We start from the raw sequence: 18,124 nt of genomic DNA on the forward strand, positions 1-18,124 counted from the left end.
AATAGTTTGCACATCAGCTCGCGGGTGAGTCGTGTTGAAGCTGATGGGTAGTGACATTTAAAAATGCCACACTGTTTAGAACATAATACAGCATTATTCAAAAGTGACACCATAATGAATTCATCTGAATTCTTTTTCCCCATCAAAAAAAAAAAGAAGAACAAAACAGCAGCAAACACCAAAGAGCAGCCGGTTACCATCGACACCTGGACTGTATTCACTCTGAGATCTGAAGATGCTGAAGTAGATTTGATGTTTTTTAATTACTTCTAAAAATATGTTAACAGATTTTTTTGACTTTTTTGAAATTTACATTATGTTGTAATGCTATTCCCTCATCAACAACACACCTGAAGTGTTGCTTTGACTCCTTCATGCATGTTTGAGAAATCCTTTAATCTCCCTTGGCAACCAGTCAGCTGTGAAACACTCTTGGTGGGACCGAGCGCCGCTTTTGAAGACGAAGCTCCTCCTCAGAGCTGCAGAACCCAAGCTTACAAACTTCCTTCTCACAGAGCAGCCATCCCGCAAAAACCTCCCCACTCAGCTCCTTCAGACTAGCCAGCAGCAATTAACAAACACCAGGTGGAACTGCACATCTGCTGAGCTCATAATGCAAACTGCTTATTGGTAAAACGCTGATAAAAACGTTGTTAAAGCGTTGATAGATGAGCGCCGTTGTGATAACTTCCTGAAGGCGGAGTGTTGGAAAGAGCAGGGCTTTCTTAAAGAGACAGAGACACAATATCAAGGACTTAAATCGCAAAGTCAAAGCCATATGTGAGCATTTTTATAACAACTAAAGACAGCATAGTTACTTGATTGTGCTATGAAATGATTCAGTGTGCATGTAAAACACATACCATCACCCCTTTAAAGCAGTGATTTGCCCATTTACTGCTTTAGCACTTGGTGGAAATCTCAGAAACAGACACTGTTTCTGTGTGTAAGAAAAAAAAACACATTCCACCTGCCTCAGCATGATGCAAAGTTTTTTTTTTTTTTCTTGAACAGCCCTCAGGCTTTCAGCGAAACTAAGAACAGAGAAAGATACAGATGAGATGAGTGTCCCTCTTTGGGCCATTTCTATTTATTCCCTCTGCTGAGTTTCTCCCGGCAGCAGGTCAGTGGGTAACAGAGAAGCAGCCTTGTGCCTTCACACAGTGGCATCTCTGTTGCACCTTGGACGCTGAGTCACATCAGCTGCTGTCTGCTAATGACTGTGCGACTCTGTGACACGTCACCTTACTTCCTTCTGAGAAAATATAAATAAATCCACACACACCTGCTCCCTTTGTGTTTTAAATGAGTTTTCTCAGCGCGGTTGTTGTGTGTCGTTGTCCGCAGTGGAGCGATGCATGAGTGTGATGCAGTCCGGGACGCAGATGGTGAAGCTGAAGGCGGGATCCAAAGGACTGGTTCGACTCTTCTACCTGGATGAGCATCGCTCCTGCATCCGCTGGAAGCCTTCACGCAAGAGTGAGAAAGCAAAGAGTGAGTAGAAGGACTTTGATGGACACATCTGCTTTCGCAATAACATGTCAGCTAATGTGCAGTCTGTGTTTTCATTTTTATTTTAAGACTGTTTTGCTTTATTTTAGCATCCAGGTTAGATGCATCTCTGTCAGAATCACAGGGAATAATAATAATTATAGTTATGACATGTTTTATTATTTTCTTGCCTTTCAGAGGTTTACAGAATAATATAATGAAGACCCAACAGTGGGTACGGAAAGTATTCAGACTACTTAAAAATTTTCACTCTTTGTTTCATTGCAGGCATTTGCTAAAATCGAAAGAGTTCATATTGTTTTTCATGAATGTACACTCACCTCGACAGAAAAAAAATAAATGTAGACATTTTTGCAAATTTATTTAAAAAAGATACGTGATATTTCAGTTCGATTTTTTTAAAAAATTGCAAAAAATTCTACATTTCTGTTAAGATGGGATTCTGAATGTAGATTCATGACACCTTTTGAAACCTTTTGGAAAAGAGTGAAACATTTAAAGTGGTCTGAATATTTTCCGTACGGTTTTATCATTTCACACCATTTGATTTGACCTTACAGTGAATTTGACAAATGCTCCCTTTCTGATGGACATTTAGCAAAAGACAAGAAAACAAAAACAATAGCTTTTCCTGTTAAAACGAAGTAGATCATTCTTAGTTCCAGTGAATCAGTTTTTTTAGTCTTCAATAGTTTTGGGATATTTCCAGAAGGAATTTGTCTCGTGGTGATGTTGAAAGACGTGAAGAAAACCTGATGTTAATGTTAAGAATTACAAAAATGTCAGAAAACAAAAGGCAAAATTGGCAACAATTTGTGCAGAGGCTGGCAAGGTGACATTTTGGAAAGAATGAAGAGAAGACGGCACAAACAGACACACTGTGGAGAGCTGTACATCCAAAAAGTGTTCAAAATAGTGGACAGGAAGTGGTCATTTATGATCTAAAGATGGCAAAAAAAACACTAAAATCCATAAAATAATTTGGGCTGGGGTGCTGAGACTGAGTGCCTAAAATTGTATGATATACCTAGATTGCAATGAAATACAAATCTGTGGTTTATAGGAAAATAAGTGAAGGTAGGAACAAACTGATGGATCGTCTTTCGCAAGGCGGGAGCAAAACTCATCGATGGTCTGCAGAAAATGTTGGCAACAAACAAAATGGGAAGAAACTGATGCTTAGTTACATATGAGAACATATTAATATTAATTGTTGCTGAGAGCAAAACATTCCCGAGGTGGGAACAAACTGGTGCTTGAAATGTATACTTGGTCAGCATGAAAGCTTAACCCCAGAAGGAACAAAACTCTTCAAATGCAAAACGCTAAGGGACAGGGTGCTGAGTGGCGCAGTTGGCAGAACTACAGTCCTCAATGTGGTTTTCCTGAGTTTAAATCCTGAGTTTAGATCCTGGACGCGGGCCACTTGCTGCATGTTCCTCTCTATCTCCACCTTGTTTCCTGTCTGTCTGCTGTTCAATCAAAGTCACTACTGACAAAACAAAAGTGTAATAGAACAAATTAACCAGCATCCATTCACGAGGAGAAGATGCAAGCTACATGCAGAAAGTCCCTGAACGGCATTTGAACCCAGGACCGTCTCTGCAAGGCAGTGGTGCAGACAGCTATACAATCCCACCTGAGGAACAAAGCTGGAAATTGTTAAAGAAATGTTTGATACATTTTTTTTGAATGTAGTTGTCTGTAGATCGTACATGAAAAAAGTGTTTAAACCGACCAAGTACGACATGTAACAAGTGTGTAAAATGACATAAAATGGTACGTTTTAATCTTTGACTGGTGTTTTTGGTGCTGTTGAAGTAAATGAAAAGCAGCTCTGACTGTGTGAATCTGAGTTTAAGAAGCTACAAAAAAACCACAAACATTTTCAAATAATTAGAATTGTGCATTGTAAATCGTGATAATCTTTTCACTACTTCCTTTCCTGATAAACCTCCTGTTTTTCCTAGAGTGTCTGTTGAAGTTTTTTTTTTTTTAATCCCAGTCTGCCACACTGCTGCGGCTCTGAGGGGCTTAACATTAAACATCTCACTGCCCTGTCAAAGCATCATTGTCGCTTCTTTATCAGGCAGGCTTCACACATCCTACCAGCTGAAACACACATCTGTCCCCCTGTTTGTGTGTAAATGACAATACATGTACGTGCGTGGGTGCATGTGTGTGTGCGTGTGCATGCGTGTGTGTGTATGTGTGCTGGTGAAATGTCAAGATCAGATAAGCTGCTGAGATCATCTCTGTTGACATAACGAGAAACAAGACAACAATGTCCTGGTTATTTAATTTAATGCGCTTGTGTGTGTGTGTGTGCAGAAGGTTGAAACAAGGCTGCCATATTGTTTGTCAGTCACAGCAGCATTAAAGAGCCGAGATTATGTAACAGAAAAACTGAAATTTAATGTGTCGGGAAAGCGGTCGTGCATGATTTCCAAGGAGGTTATCGCAAAGTGTAATGTTTAACTGGGGATACTTTAAAAAAAACAACTAAGTTTTATTGTTTTAATGAGATAAATCATTCAGGTCGGTGAGGTTCTTGAAGCGATCGAAACACATTTCCACAGTGGTGGACGCGGGCTGAAATTGAAAATGCATGAGGAGCATCTGTGTAAAATTCAGAGCAGGACACAGTTTACTGCAGGCTGTTCTTAACACAGACACGGGATCTCAGATAGCCGGGTTTATACACCAATCTCATTAGAGCGTGAAACTCTCTGACGCCTGCGGCAGTTGCTTACTCTCTATTGTTACAGATCACAGACGGAAGAGGAGAACGTGGAGGAACATCATTTTGTTCACGGTTTATCTTAAACAGTTTGGCTTTTATTCGTTTTGAATTTTACTTTCAACTCTTTGTCATGACGCTCCAAATAATTAGAGTTTGAAAGGGTAAGAGGGTTGCTACCAGTTTTGTGCAAGCTCACACTTCAGTATGCTGGTCAGCTAACTTCAAGTTTTCTTTGCAAAGGATGGGATTTTTTTGTTGTTTTTTTACTTTTTTGATTCTGTATTTTTATCTCTTAGTATAAGCTTTTATCCTGGACTCTCTTCTTGCACCATAAGGTGACTACTGGCACAATGAGTTAAATCAGGACAGATATAGTTAAAAATGTATATAAACTCCACATTAACTTTTATAATGGCTTTTATTTAATGCATTGTTTCGGATACATTGCTGTACTCCCTTATGTTTTAATCTCTTCTGGTAATCTAAAAGTTTTGGAGTTGAAATGGTTTTGATTCAACTACAAGGACAATTCAATTCATTTGATTTAAGCAGTGACTGCAGGAACACCGCTGTAGGAGTTGCCATTATGGGTTGCCATGCTTTAAAAGTGAAATTTGGCTTTCAGCACTTTAATCCCAGAATTCTGACAAAAAGTGAAAATTTTTTAGATAAAAGTTTGATTCTTTTTTTTTATCGTGGCTGTTTATTTTTGTCTTTACTGGTCTTTTATGTATTTTTGTTTTATGTTTGGGCATTTAATAATTTTCAACTCTTTTTTTTAATGCAAACATAAACAATTAGGAAATCTAAAATGTTACCAATCTTATTAATACCAATAAAATAGTGCACATGTCATAGGTGACAGTAGCAGATCAAATTTTGACGCCAGTCATATTGTGTCCGTTTCAAAGCTGTGAAATCCTTGGAGACTCACAGATGGTGTTGCTGTTTTAAAGGTGACTCTGCAGAGATATCCAGTGTGCTAAAACCAATACCAAGGGATTTATGCTGAACACTGCAGTCACTTGGGAGCCAACAGCTTGACCATGAAACCATTTTTAGCTGTAGATTAGGGACACTTTGGCTGCTTTGTGTTTTGAACGGGACTGCTGATGCAGAAAAAGATATGCTCTATGATATCCGTGTTTGTTATGAAAAACATGAACAATAGCATCTAATGGATTCCACTTAAAAGGCACTTTAAAAAAAAAAAAAATTACATTTCCTTTACGTTGCATTTTCAACCGGTAGCTCATTATAGTTCAAATAATTTCCAGGACTGAAACATGCAAATGGTTAGAAAGAAACAAAACAGCTGAAAGTTGCAGAAGAGCAACATCTTAGGCTTGAATTTGCATCCATGAAAAGAATATTTATACAATGATTTATCCAGGGAGGAACAGGACTGGAACAACATGGGGAGATTTTAAAGATTTCACCCACAAACCCAGTTTGCCTGTAATTTACCTCAGCGGCAAATGATCCCACAAATGGTCATTTTGAAACAGGGAAAATCTCATAACATTTAGACAGATGTTATTTCTGTACCACACTGTTGTCCTAATGTGTGAAAGAATTTGTCACCTTCCTCATAGTGTCTACATCACAAGAACAGCCTAAATTTTATTACATATTGTGCAAAGTGCAAGTCTCATTTTGTCCACATATTAGTCTGTCTTATACTTACGAGGGTTTAAGATGAAGACAAAACGTCATATTTGTAGCTTACACATTATATAATAATGTTTAGCCAATACAAAAGGTTATTACCTAAATCTAAGTTTGTAATTGTTTCAAGAATCCTGGGGCCAAAAATGATTTCCAACAGAGAGGCAGTTTCCAGAGGGTGAGGAGAAATCTGTCCTCTTCACCTTTATACTTCCACTTTTCCTGCACAGTTCACACCATCCCCGATCCATGTTGCCAATAACAACATGGCCGATATGGTAATGCATTTTGGCTTATTTTGGAATGACTCAGAACAGTCTTTTGGATTCAGAAAATTGCTTTTAAAATGAGATGCATAAACACTTATAAAAACACACTACAAGGGCTGATTGAGGTTTATTCGTGTTTCGTACCTATAAAAGGTTTTATGGAAAATCTTAATTTTCTGAAATTAGAATTTGTGTGCACTTCAACACTGGAGCATTTTAGCAGCGAGAGAAAAATGAAAAATATTTATTTGGTAATTATTTGTTCTTCCTCTGTTTTCTTTTTAGTCACCATAGATTCCCTCTACAAGGTGACGGAGGGCGGTCAGTCAGATATCTTCCACCGGCATGCGGACGGTAACTTCGATCAGGCTTGCTGCTTTACGGTTTACCATGGAAACCACATGGAGTCCCTTGACCTGGTGACGTCGAATGCAGAGGAGGCCAGAACCTGGATCACAGGCCTCCGCTACCTGATGGCTGGGATTAGTGACGAGGACTCATTGGCCAAGCGACAACGCACACACGACCAATATCCTTCCGACTGAATCCCTGCTGTTTCTTTTTCTTGTCACAACCGGTTTACAGAAAAGTGAAAAAAAACATTCTAGGTCAATATCATTTTATTGACAGGTCCCTGTCTGCTGATTGGAAAGCGTGCAATCTTTTTGTCAAGATCGCTTCGCCGTGGCGTGATGTGAATTATTCTTTCAGCTCACGCAAAAACCGAGACATATCGTATGGCTCTGTATAACTTATCTCCATCTGAGCTTTCATTTTAGTCTGGGTGTTTTGTCTCAGTGGGTAAACTCCCTGCACGTCTTAAGCGGGGAGATATTTAAAACTGCGCCAAGAGACCTCATGTCCGGCTTCCTTAACGTGCGTGTTTCACGTGGATGAAGCAGACGTTCGAAGAAGCGGACAAAAACGGAGATGGCCTTCTGAACATCGACGAAATCTACCAGCTTCTTCACAAGCTGAATGTTAATCTGCCACGCAGGAAGGTCAAGCAAATGTTTCAGGTGAGAAAACAACACGGACTCCACGCTGCCAATGCAGTTTATTCCCATGTGCGCACAGAAACGTGCCTGAAATAATAAAAGAAGATAAGGGATTAAAATTTTAAGACCAAAGTTTCAGTAAGTGACGCCACTTGGAGTCGACCATTCTGTTGACCTAAAACGTTCTTACTTTCTACCACATTGTGGAGATTGGAGTGCAAATTGATCATTTGAATTGATAGTTTTGAGTTGTAATTGGATTATGCTAGCCAGGTTGTAGATTTTAAAAACTTTTTTTTAAATTTCATATCTTGGCTTGTCTTGTTTTTTATAGTAGAAAAGCAGTTGTAGTAAAAGAGTCTCAAAATCAAAGGATGTGAAGGCAGAAGAATTGACTCAAACGCTTCCACACAGATTACCTTGATTCCTGAGTTTTTGGGGGTACAAGTTTTGCAGAATTAATTCAGATGGGAAGTTCTAAAAGATTAATGTCGTAATCCTAAAATCTTTCTTTCACAACAATTTTAGCAAAACTAGTTTAGCTAACAGTTCCCCCAGAGGCTCAACAAAGCCGGTCAGCTGCAGATTGGTGAAACGTTGTTCAGCGAGTCTCATTTGCATTTTTATGTGAAAGACAATTGTCAAAGACTCAGCAGGAAAGAATCACCCAAAATTTAATCACAGTTGCCATTTCATGAACAGTGTGACAGGCTGAGATAAATGTAAATAAATGAATGGGGATGGGGGGGGTCATCGAGGCGACCGACAGTACTGAGCAAACCAGAGGAGTGTGTGTCAGACTGTGTGTCCTGGATTCTTCTGTTAATGATAAACGGGAGCAGGTGTGACATGCGGCTGCACAGGTAAAGCCAAACGACAAGCAGTCAGCAGGGAAGCCACGGTCATTTCTAATTATATGTATATTTATTTGACAATGGTCTCAACACAACATGGAAAATATTTATAGCTTAGCTTACACGATGATAAGCAGGTGGTTAAAAGTGGGTGTGCTCTCATAAGGGCTGAGGAAACGAAGACCACAAAAACCTCTGATTCAAAACAGACAGTCATATTTCAACAGAAAGTTTGGGAAACTGATACAAAGTCTCAGTCAGAGGATAAACACAACAAACAACAGTTCTATAATTCATTGGCTCAGGGAGGCCCAATGAGATCTCTTTCCACCAATTTTAAATAATTAGTAGTAAAGCCTGTTGAAAACCATAAATTGTTTTCCTTCCATGTCCTAATTTCCACTACGTTGTGCTGACCCATCACAAAAAATGGATTGTACTCTGTGTTTATGCTGAATGTGTGTCGAAAGGCTTGATGCATGAGAAAACCAATGCAAGATGCTGTTGTGTTTTTCAACCTAAAATCAAGTTATTCTTAAAATTCATAAAACATTTCTGTCAGGATCACAATGTGTCTCTTAATAATCCAGGGGTTTCTCACAATCTTTAATATACAATATAGTTACTTTTTACATTTTGTGCCATAATTAAAAATACCCAAAGTCACTCTCTAAACTCTTCCATTTTCTATTACCATTATTCACTCGACAGAGTAGGTGACATGCTTTCCCCCCCTTTATCCCAGTGTAAAATAACTCAGTAAAATAACTCACTTTTTGGATTGTGACCAGCCTGAGAAAGTTGCGGCTTTATTTTCTCCAGTTTATGCTGTGATAGACAGTACCATAGCCATTTTAACAGCTTGTGCAGCCTAAAATACCTAAAATCTGTTTACTTTCTGTCGACGCATTCCAAGTCCATCGGACTGATTTATCCTGCTGCTTGCTTTGTGTTTAGATTCTGTGTGTGTGCGTGTGTGTGTGTGTGCGTGTTATGGGAGCATGAGGGAAGGGATATGTGGTGTTATTGGATTTGTTGTGGAGTCGAATGGACCCAGCAACATACAGTTAATATCAGACCCTGAAAAGATGCAGCAAGATGGGGGGAGTAAAATCAGCAGAATGCATCAATGTTTAGAGAAATAAAGGCTTAGAAAAGAAAAAAATAATAATTTGTATTGGGGATTTGTTGGTGTTGAATCGCTGGTACATTTTGCCTGATTTAGCGAGATCAAGTGACAGGGTAACTTCAGGCCCTCAGCCATTCATTTCATACTTTTCTGAAAAATTTCAGAGATCAGCGCACACCATCTTTCTCTCATTGCTGCTATTATTGTGAGTGAGCTACAGATATGAATCGCGGTACTATCGGAGACGAGAAATTGCTCTCTCATACGGTTCAAACGATTTTTGGATCGCTTTTACGGATCCTGAACGGGAAGCAGTTGTTCGGACTGCTTTTTTCAGAAAAAGTGACTGCTTCACACAGATAGAATTCTGTCTCTCTCTCATATGACAGTTGGCTGACAGTTGGCAGAGAGCCAAACTTCTCTTTAGAACTACAATGACTGAAGGTTAGAACTACAAACATGGCGGAACACTCAGTGTTCTCACTCAGTTTTAAGATTTGGTCTTAATCAGTGACAGTGGCATGTGAGGTATCACTTACATCTTGTCCTACATTGACTTCCTCCATTCAGTGCTAAACACGTCTAATAAATAAGAAAAATAGCTAAAATCTTATTTTAGGGAAAAGGCTACTTCTAGTGCACTGCTAAGGCTAATGCTAAGACTAATGCTAAGGCTAATGATTGGACTAATTAGCAACTGCTAATTAGCACTTAGTTAAGGCTAATGCTAAGGTTAATGCTAATGTACTGCCTTGCTTCCTATGCATTGCTATGGTAAGTAATACTTCAAAAGAGCAGAAGAAATCTTATGTTTTTGAACAATAATAACATTTGTTGTTAATCAGTTGCTAAGAGATAAGTACTGCTCAATTCTTGTTGAGTAGTACTTATTTTAAGTTAAGTAGTATTTCAAAAGAGCAGAAGAAATCTTATGTTTTTTAAACAACAATTAGCATTTTGGCTAATTTTAGCTTGTACACTAATTTTAAGATATTGAATGGAGTAAGTCCATGTTAGTCAACATGCTTATGACTCTCCACATGCTATTGAGTACATTGTAGCTTACTTTAGCATTGATGCTAATTTTCAGCATCAGAACGCTGGGTTCAACCGATGGGCACACTTTGGCAGGCCCCGGTTAAATTTCTTCAGAAAGTTTCTAGTTTCTATTCTATTCTACCTGAATTTGAAAGAATAAAAGTGATTGGGGAATTTGGAGAAACGCTTGTTCACATCTGTATGCATGACTGATCTAGATGGTTTTGGCAAAAATGAGAAAAAAAATACATTTAGCTTATTGCCTACATGAATCCATTGTTGCAGTGAAGGTTTGACACAATAAATTACCAAAATAAATAAATAAATAAATAGGAACAAGCTGACCACAATAACAAATTTCAGCACATAAACTGAGCACAATACATTTTGCTCCAAGAATAAAGAAAGTCTAAGTTTTTGTCTTTTCAATTTAACAATATTTCATTTATTTATTTTTTGTTTTCATCTTTTTTGTGTTATTTTTCTTTTCTGTGATGGTGCTGTTGTCGGTTTTGTTGAGGAGGGCGGGGGGTTTGTGGTTTCTCTAAAGTGGCATTTTACACATTAAATCCTCTGTGCCCGACTGTCAGAATTAATCAACTTAATTTTTCATATGACTAAACTGTGGCGACACTGACTTTATGTTTACTCGTTCCTCGTGAGAAGGGAATCGTATTTGCTTTTCGGAGCCACGCAAACTGGCAGATGAGGCGAACGATGACACACAGACGCTCATTTGTATTACGAAATTAAAAAAAAGAAAAAGAAAAGCATTGTATTGGATAGATGACTGGTGAAGCTTTGATTTTAAAGTCAAGAACTTAACATGTTCTGTAGGAAAGCTGTTTTTCTTATTTAACATTTAAACACCAACAGGAACTCTTTCTTTCGTATCGATAAGCACTGAAGGTTTTATGTAACTAAAACAGTGTAAAATTAAAGAAATCACCTTTTCTCTCTGCTCAGGAAGCAGACACCGACGATCATCAGGGCACGCTGACGTACGAGGAGTTTTCCGTCTTCTATAAGATGATGTCTCTGAGACGGGACTTGTTTCTGCTCATGATGGCGTACAGCGACAGGAAGGACCACCTGACAGTGGAGGAGCTCGCCAACTTCCTGCACAATGAGCAGAAGGCGAGTAAATAAACCTGGTGGAAGTTTCTCTTAATGTAAAAACACTTTCCCTTCAGTCTTTACTTTGAAATGTAACCACGGAGAAAAAAGCTTAATTTATGTTATTACGGCATAAGTAATTCCTCATTTGGTCTATCACAACTAAACTGACTTGTTTTGCTGGAGCTCTTGACTTCTTTCATACGATTATCTGATTTATAATCAGTCATTTTTCTGTATTTAATTGTCCTCAACATCTATGATAATCCACATAAATTCTGTAAGCTAATTATTTAACCTTTCTATAGACCAATTTTCACATTATTCTAGTCACTATTATTAAAATTAGAATTAGAATTGACATTATTTGTACATTTCTGGATTTCTTAATGTATATTTGCATTATGTTTTTCTCTGTCAACACTTGTAAGAAATGTATGTCACTTGTTGTATTTTAGTAAGTAACCATGTTTTTTGTTGCCTTTTTTTTGTCCAATTTTTTTTTTTTTTTTATGTAGATGACCAACGTGACGCCAGAGTATGTTGCAGAAATTATCGACAAGTTTGAAGTATCAGATGAAAACAAACAAAGAGGCGTTTTGGGGATAGAAGGTAACGTTCTTGTTAGTTCTTCCCTTTCCAAAGCTTCTTTGATGAATTTACATTCAGGAGATGATTTTCTCTCATCCTGTTGTTTGTTATGGCTTTACTGTATAAGGCTATTTGTGAGTGAGCATTAAAATGACTCAAAATATAAGACTAAATGTTTATTTGAACCTATTTTAAGTGGTGAAAGCCATGCAGAATGACATCCGAGAATACAGAGAAATTCACTTCAAAACTAAAGACGGTTAGGACATTTTGAAATGAGCAGTATACCGTATTACTTAAAAAAAATAAATAAAATGTTTAGTCGTAAAACATAAAGACATCTTGGTAACAGCTCAAGAGTTTTTTAGGCTGAATGTTGAGCTTAAATTAACTTCATGGAAAAAAAGATAAAAATCAACAGATTTGAAGTACAACATGTGAGTAATGAGTATTTCTAATACATGCCTTGAACTACTGAAATAAATGAACATTTAAATTATAAAACAATTTATTGAGCTGCATTTGTATATTTGTGTTCTAGACTTTTTGACGAATGGAAACACATAAAAGCACTTTCAAAATAATTGATAAAATAAAGAGTTTTAGCCCTGATGATCTCCTTTCATGAAAGGTGGAGGGAATACGTGTCTATATTAAAAATATAAATTATTGCAACCTAATGAAGTGGCTGAAGGATGGCCCTGAAGAGGAAAGAGAGGAAGGGAAGGGCACCTGTACTGGGAAAACTGTCTGATTAAAATATGAGGCTTGTGGAAAATAGAAAATGAGACATTGTTGCGGGTGAGAAGGGGAAAGCACTAATCTTAGTTCAATATCTAATTTGATGTGATTCACATTTCACACGAATGTGTCTTTTAGATGCTAATGATTAAAAAAAACTGTGAATTAAAAAAAAAATCTTTTTTGCCAACCGAAGGAGCTACATGATAATTATTCTAAGGTTTTGCATAAATCAGACAATGACATGACAAATCGGTGGTGTTTTGCACTCAGAAGTGTAAAAGTCAGCTTCTTTGAGATGATACGAATAATAATTTTTCAACAAAACACTCTTTGTGTGTTCTGAACCGAAATCCAAGCACAGAGGTTGAGGCTGTGACCAACTACCGAAACTTTAGCAAAGATTTTAAACGCCTTACGATCGCCCTTCAGAGTGACTGATGGTGATTGATATGGAGATTCTGCAAATAATTACACAGTTGACTAATCAAAAAAAAAAATAAATAAATAAATAATGTAGAGATTCAGTGAATAGAAACGCACGAGATATGAAAGAGTAGTGTTCAGCAGTCAACTTCAGATTTCATTTGCAAATTTCACAACAATTTTATAAATCATAATCTCTCTGCAGCTGAAAATCCTCCACAAATATATCTGGACAAATTTGTTTTTCCAAACCATGTCAAATGTATTTCTTTGAACTTTTATATACATGTAAAGCTTATAATAAAGGATGAAGGTCAAGCTTTTATAAAAAGAAGGCGTTTTTTTATATAAGGGCTGTTGCACATAATATAAAACTTATCAGCACATTCTTTGGATTCAATAAGAGCTCTTCTTTCTTAGAGTTATCACCATTTTTTTTGTGAAGAAACGGGAACATCCTGTCACTTTGTGCAGCAAAAGCAAAGAACAACCTTGAAGAAGAAGCAGAAACTTCTTCTTTTAGCTTTTTAAACTTTTCAACTTTTGAATACCGAATGCAGAGCAGTGAAAAAAAAATTTTTTTAAACAAATTACAGTAAGCTTTCGTAAAATTTCACATCTTTTCATGATTTACATTTCAATATAGTTGAATCTCCAAAAAGTGAGTTTAAGATGCTGACATGTCTACCACATCTCAATTCAAAGTGACCAAGTCCATGAAGGAACCACCTCTCATCCATTTATTTACATTTTATCCTGCTGCTGATGTCTGAATATGAGTGCGGCGTTTACTGCCACCCAAATATTTCCTCCTGTTGCAGCTCTTGTCTGCTCTCGATCTGTCTGATGATGCTGCTTGTTCGTTAAGCCGAGCTCAACAAGACCGAAAGTGGTGGGATAAACAATGCCACGGGGAATCATCTCGTGTGAATAATAAGTGTGTTTACCGCATTTCGCTATCTCATAGTTCTTCGGAGTTTATCGCCTGTCAAAGACATTGGCAGACAGACAATCACCATGTTTAGCATGACATAAAAGCCCTTTTTTGTGGACGAGGGGAAGCGTGGGACTCGGTAGATGCAGATGGCGCACGGTCTGGTGCAATTCCAAGCCGACTTATCTTCTTTTGTTCCTCCAGGCTTCACGAGTTTCATGCGCAGCCCGACGTGCGACATCTTCAACCCTTTGCATCACGAGGTGAACCAGGACATGGAGCAGCCGCTGTGCAACTACTTCATCGCCTCCTCTCACAACACGTACCTGACTGGAGACCAGCTCCTCTCGCACTCCAAGACGGACATGTACGCCTGGGTGCTGCAGTCCGGCTGCCGCTGTGTGGAAGGTGCGCTCGCGTCTGCGTTCGTACCAAAGAAAAAATATGAAAAAGAAGAAAGAAAGAAAGAAAGAAAGAAAGAAAGAAAGAAAGAAAGAAAGAAAGAAAGAAAAAAAAAAACAAACATCTAGTGGAAATTCTGTGTTATGTTAACAATGGCTCAGTCAGGATATCATCTCTGCCATCTCACTGGTCATCCTGTCATGGCTCAGACAGAACAGCACCATCGTTTATGCTATTAGTAACACTCTGGGTTTCTCTTACTATGACTAATCAATATGTCTGCTGTGAAAATAGACTATTGCAATCCGTGTTTTTTTTCCCCTTGACTGCTTATTGTTACGACAAACTGTCATTTAAAACAAAAGTGTTAGTTGTTTTATTGATCGATGTGAAGAATCTTTTTTTTATGTCTAGGATGTTCCCTGCTATTTAAAAAACTAAATTAATAACCCCCCACTCCCCACCCCGAAAATAGTTGTTAAAACTCAGGATATGCTGCTGTTTCACATTAGAAATAAATACTATTTCTGCCCAAGACTAATTTCTCTTATGTCGTTTTCCCACAGTTGATTGTTGGGATGGACCCGACGGAGAGCCGATGGTGCAGCACGGATACACCCTGACGTCCAAAATAACATTCAAGTCCGTTATAGAGACCATCAACAAATACGCCTTTATAAACAACCAGTAAGTCAGAGCTGCATGTCGCTAACTCTAGAGGATGAGAAAGGAAGTTTATGGGCACAAACGTTATTGTAACACTTGTTAAAAAAAATATTTTAATGTATGGAAATATACAATTGCAATTGAAATATACACTTTTAATTAACCGAGATCAGCGCAGCAAATGTTTTAAAGTGCTGGATTAAAAAAAAAAAAAAAAAAAAGTTCCACTTCTAATCAGCTTTTCTGACAGCCTCGTCACAAACAACATGGCTGCTTGTGATGAGGCTGTCTGACAGGTTGGGTCTGATGGTGTCAGAGACAGGAAGGCGGTCAGCCCTCTGAAAAACTCAGCTTAAGGTTTATGCGGGTAAACAACCTGATGCCACGCTTTCTGTCCTGCAGTACTGACTGGTTTTACGCAAACATATCTAACCACGAAATTATATAAGCAAATAAAATACAAAAGCTATTAAAAAAAACATTTATTTTTTCAGGAACTGTGATTCTGGGAGTAATTAGCACCTATAAGTGAACCATCTGCTGAGCGGAGCGTCGTCTGGCTCCCCGAGGAGCGACTGATTGTCTCTGTGGGGCCCGACGGTACCTAAACAAAGTTGTGACTGATGCGGTTTCGTGCTGACATATTGGCCCACTTTCACTACTCACAGCTTCTCATCTCGGCGGTGGCTGAGTTATAAAGATGTTTATTTAATTCAAGTACAGGCACTGTTTCAACTTAATTAAGCCAAACGTTGCTGCCTCATCCTGCCGACTGTTGGAAATGTAAAATTAGATTAAAGTCAAGTGTCCTAATTAAAGTTGTGCAGACGTAACAAGCAATTAACGCATGCTAGTAGTTTAAAAATACAGCGAGGTGCTTTTTTGTTGATTCGTCAAAAGCAGAAGAATTACAAAAAAAAAAAACATTACATTTCTTAAGTGCATCTTTTTTTGGTGATTTTTTTTTTATGTTGCCGTCTGAACTGCAAGTTAAATAGCTAAAGTCTGGTTGCAGCTTGTTGTTGGTTAGTGTATTAATCTATTTATTTACTCTCACATGCTGGGCTGTGTATAAACACACACAAAAATAGTTTTTGACAGTTTTAAATGAATTTTCAATAAAGCTACATAAATGGAAAAAAAAAAATCAGGTTACATGCAAAAATCTATTTAATTAAAATGTTTCAAATCCTCTAATATTTAACATGCATAATTGCTTCCTTTAAATACTTAAGTCTTCTGAAAACAAAAAGCTAAAACTACAAAAAATATATTTATATGTCATGAGTTTAAAAGCTGTTTTTTGTGATTGGACAGTCACTTCCTGAAGAGTTTACTCAAAATAACACAATACTCTCTTTTTTTAAGGCACTCTGAACTTTTATCTTCCAAAACGTAATTACTCTGAACCCTGAATCTGCCCTGGGTTGTTTGTTGTGGGTTTTTCCCATGTTGGAGCTGCTCATATAAATGACCTTTTTATATAAATTATTCACGAAAGATAAGGTCATGTGACCTGCTTCTTCCTGCTTGACTGCAGCAGATTGTTGCCAAGTGGGAGAAAGGAACGTAAGAGATTCACTTTGCAAAAGTTCTCAACCTTAAAACTTATCAAATTTTCACAACAGCTTCATTGTGACTTGTTTAAAGTGTGAAACATAACGTAAAGTACCCGCACCAGTTAAATTTCTATTTCTTTTTTACACTTGTGGATGAGAAGATGGGGGATGCGGAGGTTAAAGAATGGTCCCAACATAATTTTGTAAAGTACTTTTTTAAGGACATATTTGTTCATCTCTGACTCTCCAAAGACAACACTCACCTTTACTAATTAGAAAAAAATAATAATAATCTGAAATTCTCATGAACTCACGCCTTATTAATTTCCAATCTGTCATAATACTGAGAGATTAATAAACTCAACTCACTTTGCCTTATCATTGTCTCCCTTGTGTCTGTCCTGCTTTCTGTTTTCACCAGAAGTCAAAGCTGTTATTTTATCCTCATGCTGTTGTGATTATAGCCTCAGGGCAACATTTCACTGCAAAAAAAACAAAAAATCTTACAAAGTATTTTTGTCTCGCTTCAAGTGCAGATAGCCTAGTACTCTTAAAACAAGACAAAGCTAGCTTACAAGCAACTTTTCAGCAAACTATCACATTTTGTTTTAGGTCAATAATTTCTGAAAATAGACAAAGTAAAAGGACGATTAGATTTTTCCACCTATGGATAAAGAATGTCTTGTTATAGGAGGAAAAAATCTGAGCTACTTTACGGTTTTGTGGAAAAGGTAGATTGATTGTTTCTTTGGTGATGTGACACTCAGAAACATTACTACATTTACAAACACACACATGAAAATACCATAGAAGAAGAAAAGGTGCATCCCAACAAATGTGAAAAATCAAACTGGGAGTCTTTTGTTTTCCCTATGCTTCTGATAAGTATTCAGGTATTTTTTGACAGTTTTGAGCAAACTTTCTCTCTCTCTTTTCTTTTTATCCTTCCTTTAGATATCCGGTGATTCTGTCCATCGAGAACCACTGCAGCATCCAGCAGCAGAAGAAGATTGCCGAGTACCTGCGGGAAATCTTTGCAGACAAGCTGGATGTGGGAGAGGTGCTGAGCAGAGACTCCAAGACGCTGCCCAGTCCGCACAGCCTGCAGGGGAAGATCCTCATCAAAGTAAGGACACATCAGTGGACACTTAATGGCGGGACGGACTGGGCGTCTGTGTTTTTCATTTTTAAAAGCCACGAAATGGGAGGAGGACTTATTACTCACTTTTTCTACTTCCACCCTCCCTCTGGTTCCTTCTACTCAATGTGGAGAAAAAAGAGGAAGTGCTCATTATCTGTCGATATTTTTATTTTTTTTTACCTAATGTGCGTTACCAAGGGTGGGGGGAGAGTGATCAGAACTGCATGGGCACTAATTACTTCCTGTGAAGAGGATGAGGAGAAGGAAAAGTGAGAGGAAAGTAGGTCATTTTATTAATCATAAATGGGACGGAGGGGAAGTGGAAGTTTCTGGCATA

The 18,124-nt window shown here is 37.8% G+C and overlaps 1 protein-coding gene across 6 annotated transcripts in view; it reads left to right on the plus strand.

Annotated features, from left to right (window-relative positions):
• Positions 1–18,124, plus strand: part of plch1 (phospholipase C, eta 1) — a 71,894-nt gene that overhangs the window by 30,329 nt on the left and 23,441 nt on the right. For all 6 annotated transcript variants that reach the window (XM_007554448.2, XM_016672612.1, XM_016672614.1 and 3 more), the window contains 8 exons: positions 1,348–1,494; positions 6,478–6,721; positions 7,082–7,211; positions 11,178–11,348; positions 11,846–11,939; positions 14,224–14,427; positions 14,988–15,108; positions 17,601–17,772. In XM_007554448.2, the coding sequence (XP_007554510.1) occupies positions 1,348–1,494; positions 6,478–6,721; positions 7,082–7,211; positions 11,178–11,348; positions 11,846–11,939; positions 14,224–14,427; positions 14,988–15,108; positions 17,601–17,772 (1,283 nt within the window). The remainder of the gene's footprint in view (positions 1–1,347; positions 1,495–6,477; positions 6,722–7,081; positions 7,212–11,177; positions 11,349–11,845; positions 11,940–14,223; positions 14,428–14,987; positions 15,109–17,600; positions 17,773–18,124) is intronic.

This window comes from Poecilia formosa, unplaced genomic scaffold, assembly GCF_000485575.1.
Source record: "Poecilia formosa unplaced genomic scaffold, Poecilia_formosa-5.1.2 Scaffold63, whole genome shotgun sequence".
Lineage (NCBI taxonomy): Eukaryota > Metazoa > Chordata > Actinopteri > Cyprinodontiformes > Poeciliidae > Poecilia > Poecilia formosa.